We start from the raw sequence: 9,504 nt of genomic DNA on the forward strand, positions 1-9,504 counted from the left end.
CCGTATCTCTCTTAAGATCGATTATAAATTGCAATATTATATTGTATTAACACATAGAAGATCATTTTATTAATGTACGATTATAATTTTCAGTTGAAAACTTGCATCGCGTTAATCTACACAAATGTACACATCGATGTGATTGCAAGATAATAAAAGTTCGAAGGATCGTTATAAAAATATCAAAAGATATTAAAAATCTTGAAAGAATTGTCCATTTCTAATAAAATTAACCTGTTTTCAGGAGAAATCGAGGGAAATAGTTACTAGATTAGCATAAATCAAATAATAAAACTCGATCATTTAATTATCGGCCACGATCGATCGACGATCGCCAGGATTAATGTGATTTGAACGCGTTTGAGACGGGATCTGGATATCTTCGTCCGGTGATCTGTCGGCAGAATGCGGAATTTTGCAATCAGCAGGAAGAATTGTACGGAAGGGGAGGGCATGTGTGACGGGCAGGCGACGGCGTTGAACCGATAAAGATGAAGGATGAAGCCCTTTCCGAGCGATTTGATCGGATTCCGTGTTTGATCGCCGATAATCCAATTTGCCCTCGACGCCCGGCGAGCTTTCGTATACGATACGAGAGGGGGGCATGTATTTTTCAACGAGCGTGCACCGTCTGCTTCGTACAGTTGAATAGATGCCCCCTGTCAGACGTGGAGCCGTTCAATTTTCTGGAATCATGCATATATATCCCGTCGCGTCGCGGAGACAGCCGCCTAGATCGAGGGAGGAAAAAGGTATTCTTGCATCGTGAAACGGTTTTTTTCCCCTCCTCCTGGGTCAAAAGGGAAATCGACGAGTCGCCTCTCTTCGGGGTGCACGATGGTATCGAACGTTTTCTGGATCCGATCGCAAGCTTCTTCATAGGATGTCTCGATTTCATCTTGGCCCTCGTACTGATAAAGAAGAAACGTAGCATATATGTAAGTAGGTTGTAAAATCGTTTGAATTATTGGGATTTGCATTAGAATTATACCTGATATTTGAACGGAGGGATTAAAATTAGCCAATCTTAGTTAAAGTTATTCTTATCTAACAAAAAGTAATTTTCTAAATATTCTAAAAAAGTCTTCAAATTTAATTAAATCATCGTTTATAGTAACTTTGTTACTATGAAATTACAGAAAATTGCATTTCTAATTATAATAAATTTTAATTATCGATATTACGACATCGATATTGCAAGAAAAATCGGCAACGATCGAACGATTCCGAGACTGTAATTCGTGTAGCGAACTCGTAAAGGGGATCATTCAACAGGTGTACCGGTGATGCGCGAGAAATTGCGGAAAGGAAAAAGTGGTGGTCGCGCGATGAGTACAAAGAGTGACGCGTTATTTGTCCGCGCGAAGTCGCGACGCTTCGAAAGAGCTCGCTGCAAATATTTCAGTTATTAACAGATAACAACGAATACGAGACGAGAAAAGAAAGAAACGAACGTGAAAAGTCAATGAAATGTTTGTTCGATACCAGAAATTGTATCGGTGTCTTTTTAACTATGTATTTTTTTACTATCTTTTGCAAATATTCGTGTCAAGATATGTACATTGATCAAAACTTTAAAATCAATTTTCTAATTTTAGTTATGTTAAATTTTTGATTTATTTCGTGATTAATTTGAGAATAATGGTACGAGTATTAATAATGATTTTAGTTTATGAATGGATGGTATAGATATCGGAATAATTACTAAATATGTTAATAAATATGTTAATTTGCTTGATAATGCAATACATTAAATCCAAAGGATATATTATTTTTGAGATATTTGTGCGAATGTTAATGTTCTTTTAATTTTGATGCAGTATAACTCTCAAATCCATCGATCTATGGATTCTATTGCCTACATCATTTCTAAAACACATCACCTCATCTGCCCTGCATCAGTGACACGTTCTTTTCTAAAAAAGAAAATTGTGCAATTTAATTTTAATTCGTTTTGAATATTATTAGAAGATACGTAAGAAGAGATCAAGAAAAGAAGCGTAGCTAAAACAAATCATCGTACACAATCCATCTACGTATAATCTATTCGCGCGTGATATATGTACAATTAATCGAAAAGAACGAAATTCAAGCTTTTTCGAGCAGATATGGAACACGTGGCACGATACGCCCGATTCCAAAGGCCGATCGTTCGATGCCGGTCGCGTATAAATTTCATCCGGCCGTTTAATTGAATATTTAAGCGAGAGGCCCCGGCTGATTTCGCATAATCGACAAGTTCATTGACTTCGAAAGAACAACTTCGAGAGGCAGTATACACGCGTCTGGGTTCGTCGCCAACTGTATATTCCCTTTCGCGGTCTCGTCGTTAGACCGATCACTCGATCGCTCTTTTCAGCTCCCCCTTTTCCAGTTTTGGCCGCCCTCTCCTCCTTCGTTTTTCTTTTTTTGGCCAGTGTCGCTTGGTAACTCGGCAGCATCACCAGCCACCCTGCCCAGCGTATTCGTATACAAGGCCTGTCCTCATGTTCCACGCATGAAGTACGAAGCGATACGACGTTGTGCGTGACGTTTGCGATCAGTGGTTCGGGAACGGCAGGTGTAACTGTAAAAAACAGCCGCAAAAATTCAGGCTGCTCGAAAGAGAGAAGCCCTTGCCCGGAGCCTCCACTTTCTCATCCAGTTTCACCGTCCTCTCTGCCTCTCTTTCTTACTCCCTTTCCCCTTTGACCATCCCTTCTACGCCCTTGGCTGCCTTCTGGTATTTGATGGAATAATAACAGGACGAGCGGGGAAGGTTCGTGATGGGCCAGGGCCTCGTTTCCAATGCGGTATGACGCGGTCGAACCACTGCACTGCTGGATAAACGACAGGTTGGACAGGAAAAAGAAACTTCGAGAGAGTAGGATCGAGGTCCTCTCTGATCTCTCGTACAAATTTTGGAATTATTTCGTGGAAAGTTTTGAGAACTGAGTTAACTTTCGACTTTCGAATGATTTCTTGAAACATAGAAAGTTCGAGGAATCGAATCTCACAAGTATTTAATTCGTAAGGGATATTATTCTTGAACTTGGTGGAAAGCAGTATTTTATATTTTATCCTGCATATATTCCGCAATAGCTTTCGACGATTCTCTCCGATTTCCAAAATCACGACATCACATGACACGTAAACGCATTACGTTGAATTTAGAACCGTTTCGACTTGAGTGCGTGAATTCTTTTTCATCGAAAACCAACCACGAGGAATGTTCTGCTCCATCAATCAGTCTCGTTCCTAGCCCGACTGTGTCTCGTACATTGTCCAGAGAAACCCACCACTCCGTGGCTATCCACGCTCTTGCGATCGTGTTTCTACAAAACGCGCCGTCTTGTCTGAGAACGCAGGGTCGGTGCAGCCTTGATCGTCGCGCGCGAGAAGAATACGCTTAAAGATCCTTCTCCACCTGGACGAGCGTCCAGAACATTAATTCTGTAAGAACGTTGAGAAACATCCAAAGGATATATAAGCCTAGAACGCATGCATGTAGGTAGACTCTTCGTGGAGAGTGGAAATTGAGTTCATTGTGCATGGAGAAATGTTTGATGTCTGTGTGCGATTGATGAATTAGTTGATTATTCATTGCACGATGGAGATGAGTGGATTCGTTGATCCATTTGAAATCTATAAGATATTCCTCAAGAATTAATATGTTTTAATTGTCATAGTTAAAATAGAATTTTAGATTAATTTCATGTAATTTTAATTTTTGTGTGGTGGTTTATTTCTGTAATTTTTTATATTTTTGATGATATCAATTGTTTTTTTTTTTGGAATACAAATGATCTCGTCATGAAATTTTTCGTTAAGAGTTATTTCCAAGAGTGAGATGAAAAAGTAGGGTTATATCTTTTATAATCTTTTAAAATCTCTTTCCCTCAGAAAAACATGCAGACATTCCCAAGATACATACGGTCACGTCCGGAACGTTGGGTGGTCATGCACACTTCTTGCACCCTAATCTCAAACGACTCATCCTTCCATGCATGTCTAACATTCGATACTCATTGCCAGTCATTTGCTATAAACATTCATACCATGCGTCACTATCCTCTACGGTTACTCTAAGACTTGGTAATTCAAATAGAGTACGGTATTATGGCGTAAATTTTATAGCCTTTTGAACAATTGTTAAAAGGTTTCTTGAATGGCAATCGAAAGGATAGATTTTTCATTGCTTTAAATCTTGCATTTATACAAAAACAAAATAAATATTTGCAACATTTTGATAATTTCAAACTAAAATATTCGAACGAAAGAAGAAAATCGTTTCTATCACGAGTCCTTCGTTTCTATCTAAACGATTTAAAGATATTTTAATTAAATTCCCTGAGCAATGGAAAATGAAAATCAACTGAATTTCCCTCGCATTATTCGCTTTATTAAATATCATTTCTCTCTCTGATTTCTTTCCTCCCTCAAAAAAAGTACAAGAGGAGCGAAATGGAAAGAAGCGAGGAGTAAAAAAGAGGGGAAAAAAGTGAGCAAAGAAGGCGAAAAATAAGAAGAGAAGGGAGAAGAAAGAAAGGAAGAATAAGAAAAAAGGAAAAGAGAAAAATGCAAGGAGCAAAGGGGTCAGGCAACGCAAGAAAAGAGACGAGAGAGCAGGCTCGAAGAAAAGAGAAGAAGAGGGAGAGAGGAGGCAGAGCAACGGGCTTGGAAAATGAGAGACGAGACATGCCGGTGAATGGCAATGGCCTGGAGTGTACCAGAAGAGTGAACCAGAAGAAGGAGAAAACCAGAGAGGGGAGGGAGAGGTGAGGAAGAGAGAAAGGGAAAGAGAGTGAGAGAAAGAGAAGGAAAGAGAGCAGGCCTGTGCAGCAGGCCATCACAATATGTTCTGGTTGCTTCGGTCTGTCCGTTCGTTCCTGTGCACGTCCGTACGTCTGTCCGTTGTCTGCCCTGGCACTCCAACCGAGTGCATAGCCGTCTGGCCCCGGTGGAGGGTCTCTGACCGATTATCACTTGGTCTTTATACTCTTTGAGGTTCTTTTAAACGTCTCTCCGTTCTTCTACTCCACCTCCTTTTACTACGTCCGTTCCTTCTCATCGCGCCTCGCATCTCCGCGGTCTTTCTACCTCCCCTGCCTCCACCACCCTTTTCTTCTTCTCCTCCTTCTTTGTCCTCATTTTTTTTTTTTCCTTTTTTTTTTCCTCCACACGAAACTCTCTTTACCCCCGTTCGGCCCTCTCTGCCTCTATCTCACGATCCGACGACCAACGCTTATACTTCTCTTATCCTCCTCTTCGTAGTAGTTTCGTGGAAATTATTTTCGTTCATTTCTATCAATGATCTTGTAACTTTGTTCTTATTTTTTTTTTTTGGCTTTTCTTAGGAAATTCTTCTCTTCCTTTTTTTTTTATAGCTTTGCGATTCTGATAGCGAGGTTTTTAATTCTCTTTCTGAACAGCTTCAAAGATTCTCTGATATTTTCTTCATTTTTTCTTCAATTTTTCATCTTGGTTGTCTTTGTGGAAATTATTTTTTGTTTATATCAATTCTATTTTTTTTTTTTAACAAAATTCCATTTTATGTAGATTCACGAAAGAAATATTCCGTCGGTTTTGATAACGGCAAGAGATATGCTTTAATCTGTGCCCGATGAAAATATCGACGCTTCGTTAGTTCCGAATCCAACTCGTCTCATAAAGGTATAAGAGGATTACAGACGAAAAGGATTAAAGTGAAAAACAACGCGAAACGAATGGTACCATAGTCGTTTATCAGAATTCGTCTTGCACTTTATGGTTACGTTAAATTCTATTCTTTCGTGAAATCGTAGAGCGAACAATTGGTTGTTAAACTTTTAAACTTTTCGTTGATATTGAAATGAGAATTTGGCATTATCTCGATGCTTACTCTCTTTATTCTATATGTCAGTTTTATCTCTTCTCTCGTTATTACTTTTCTAACAAAAATTTGTATGGGGATATATTGTTCTCGAAACATATTTTTCAATGAATGTATAGCAATATATTAAAATTTAGATGTGTGGAATTAGATAAATTTTCTTTCTTAAAATAATTACGCAATTGATCCATTCCATAAATTAATTTATTCTATTTCGAAATATGAATCAGATAAATAGACAATTTTCAAATAAAAATATCAATTATTAACCATATATATATTTTTTTTTTAGGTACGAAAATTCAATTGCAACGGTACAGAATATATCGTAAATTAAATATTCAACAAATCATCTATTCCCATTTTACGTCGGACAGACAGACATCGCGCCATTAACGATACTAAAAGCCCGATATCATCGCTCGTATGCGAAATAAAAATACTAATGCACGTGTGTATCCTGGTTAAAGGGTTAACCATGAAATCTCGATTGCAACAGAGCCGAGGCACGGTGATTCAACTTGTCTGGCCGCGTAAGTGACGGGCAAAAGGTCGGCGGAGGTTGATAGTAACGGTAAACGGGGTGCTCCTCGGTGTGCCTTTCTTTAAATAGCATAGTTCTCGAGTGACCGTCCCGGTTCCACGAACCCGGTGTCCGGTTCCAAGTATGTCCGTGGAATGCTGCTGTCCAAGCGTCTCGTAAAACTCGCATTTTTACATTTTCGTCCCTTCTCTCTCTCTCTCTCTCTCCCTCCTTCTCCTTTCTCCCTTCTCCACTCGCGAAACCTCGTATCTCAATGCGCCTATCGGCCTACACGTTTCGCCTTTCGCCGACGAGATTCGTTCTCGGTTCGACGTTCTCTCCTCTGGGCCAGTGACTATACACCATCGACGATCGTGTGCGTTCAACCGATCTTCTTTCTTATGCCGGCGTTCTGTTTATGACACGGACCGAGATCGAAGACCCCTTATCTCTAAGGCCGGAGATAAGGTTTATTCTGCAACGACGACGGTAGGCGAATGGTACGAGATGAGTCTGCTGCGTTGATGACTGAGAACTCGTCCCGTTGTGTCTCGTGTTTAGACGAGGAATATACCGAGGATATTCCGAGGCTCGTTGGGTATGGTAATGTGGAAGCGGGTATTAACTCGATTAAATCTTAACGATGTTGTGGTATTTATGGAATGGCCGGTGGTCAGAAAGATCGGGTAACGAGGCAGGCCAAGAGAACTGTTGGAGAACCCAAGTTTTGGGCTCAATTGGGATTAATTCTGAACGAGGATAAACATATTTTTTGCTTCCACGAGTAATCTGGATTCGGCGTTCTTTTTTTTTTTTATTGTTTTAGACTCTTTTCATTTATTTAGAATTGTTGTCTAGTTAAATGTTTAAAATGTTCACCGGCAATAAAATACAAATCTGTTCAAAGGGATTTAGAAATTAAATTTTGTTGTGATCGAAATTGTTCATGGAGGATTAATTTTATTGCCCATGTGTTTTTTTCTTTTTTTTTTGTTTTGATATGAAGCATCAAACAAGTACTATACTCAATAATTTGGCAAATTGACTTTTAGTGATTTAAATCTTTTTTTTTTTTTATTAAAAAAAAAAGATATGATATGAATATTTTTCAAAATTATGAAATTATTTACAATAAAAAAAAAATAACAATAGATATTCGAAATTTCTATATTAATTTTATTTTGACTACAATTTACATATTACAGTGTTCTTATAAAGAAATTAAATATAATTAGTTTCGAATTACTTAAAAATATGAAATATCCGAATCTTTTCAGTCAAATTTGACTCTATTTGCATCTTTTCATTTTCTGATTTTCTGATTTTCTCTTATAGATCGATACATGAATTATATTGTCCAACGTTCATCTTATTTCGTACATCCCGTTAAAGTAAAAATGAGTCCACGAAGCGGTGTATCATGAAATCGTTAAGCGTCGAATTATTAAGATCGGTTGATTCTGGCGGTTGAACTCGACATCTCTGACGTCCTCCTTTCTAAATAAGGAACAGCATCGATACTATCACCTACCTACCCTAAGAAATAGAAAGGGTGAACGAGAAACCAGTTTTCGTCACAGAGACAAAAGCTTAAGAAATGCATATGATACCTATCGTTCCACAATTAACCTTTTTGATAAATTATTATCATTGACCCAATACACATCCTCGCCTACGATCAATACCGTTTTTCGTCCAATCTTTATTCGCATTACTCATTTTCCTCTTTTTTCTTAATCATGATTTAAAAACAGTAAAAAAGATAAAAATTACTATTTTAATAAAAAGTTAATCAAAATATAAAATGTTCGTATTTAAAAAAATACGACTGAATCAAACACTCAAGAAAAAATCTAACTAAACTTAATCTCTCCATCTAACTAACTGTATGTACTTTGAAAAAAAAGAGACAGAAAAGTTGGAAGTAAGCAAGTATATTTATATACTTTCTCAAAATTCGTATTCAAATACAAATGAATATATCGTGTATTCGTAATTCGAATTGCAAATTTCCAACAGCGGAATATCATTATTATTATTGCTGACTGAATACTCCCTCCCACGACATTCTTTTCCTTTTTATTTTCGCGAAATGTCATATTTACATTTTCTCTGTAAGCAATTCGATTTAGGAGTAAATATTGGTGCACCGTATCGAGATTCGGTTGTACGACCGGCATGTGTCCCGCGTTACGTCTGCTGCGCGTGCTTGAGACCGAAAGGGTGACTCAACGGAACGTGCCGGGTGTGATGTGCCAAATATGCATAGGTTCATCTGTATTGGAGAATCTCGGATTCTGTTCTCCGATTGTCTAGGGGGGACATTGCGGGTGCGTGCCACGGATCGCGTGGCTATTACACTATCAATAGGGTTTGTGTTGGGTGCACGTGGTTTTATACTACAACCGATCGTTTCTCTTATTCGCTTCTCTTGACACCTCGTGTCATAATTTTTTCGATATTTTTCAAAAGGAATTAACAGTTTTAATGGGATTGTTAGGAGAAATTATTATGTTACTCTCGTGTAATGTTAATGGACACGAGTTTCACTTCTAATTTTATCGTTCATTTATCATGACAGTCACGCAGTTAAACAGCTAATCTATTGAATACAATAGTTCATGAAATCCTCGAGTAATGGATTAGCCAGATATATGTATAGAAAGGTAATTTAATCGGCGAGTATAGCATCTATTCTTGCCACTCATTCAATAATGAAATTTCAACGAGGTCTTTAACGAGTTTGAGATTATATTTGGAAATAACACGCGTCGAATTCAAGCATACCTATTACGATCATGTCACGTGACAGGGTGTTCTCCACGAGTAAATTTTTCCAAATAAAACCAGTTTAATTAATGCCAGTGCCGCGTCAAGACCAAAGAAGGTGTAGAGACAGAACACGATTTGGTACGATTGAGTGGCGAGTCGAATCGGGTCATCAGGTTGACTTGGACCAGCGATTGGCCAAGAAACCAGACGATTTTCGCGACAGCACTCGTTGACTATGACTGTGACGGCGACTGCTGCGACGACAGCAACTGTGACGATAGTGGTGGTGGCGGTAACGGTGGTGGAGCCGACGGCGACGGTGGAGGCGGCGGCGGTGGCAGCCACGACGGCTGTAGTG

The 9,504-nt window shown here is 38.6% G+C and overlaps 2 protein-coding genes across 2 annotated transcripts in view; both read left to right on the forward strand.

Moving 5' to 3' along the window:
* LOC116186638 overlaps window positions 1-280 on the forward strand; it is a 1,319-nt gene extending 1,039 nt beyond the window's left edge. The window contains exons 2-3 of the mRNA XM_031514573.1: window positions 94-144; window positions 245-280. Of these exons, the coding sequence (XP_031370433.1) occupies window positions 94-144; window positions 245-280 (87 nt within the window). The remainder of the gene's footprint in view (window positions 1-93; window positions 145-244) is intronic.
* The window catches only part of LOC116186639, a 14,653-nt gene continuing 5,417 nt past the window's right edge, over window positions 269-9,504 (forward strand). The window contains exons 1-2 of the mRNA XM_031514574.1: window positions 269-938; window positions 5,989-5,990. Coding sequence (XP_031370434.1) covers window positions 492-938; window positions 5,989-5,990 — 449 coding nt within the window. The 5' untranslated portion in view covers window positions 269-491. The remainder of the gene's footprint in view (window positions 939-5,988; window positions 5,991-9,504) is intronic.

Source organism: Apis dorsata, unplaced genomic scaffold, assembly GCF_000469605.1.
Source record: "Apis dorsata unplaced genomic scaffold, Apis dorsata 1.3 scaffold_1065, whole genome shotgun sequence".
NCBI lineage: Eukaryota > Metazoa > Arthropoda > Insecta > Hymenoptera > Apidae > Apis > Apis dorsata.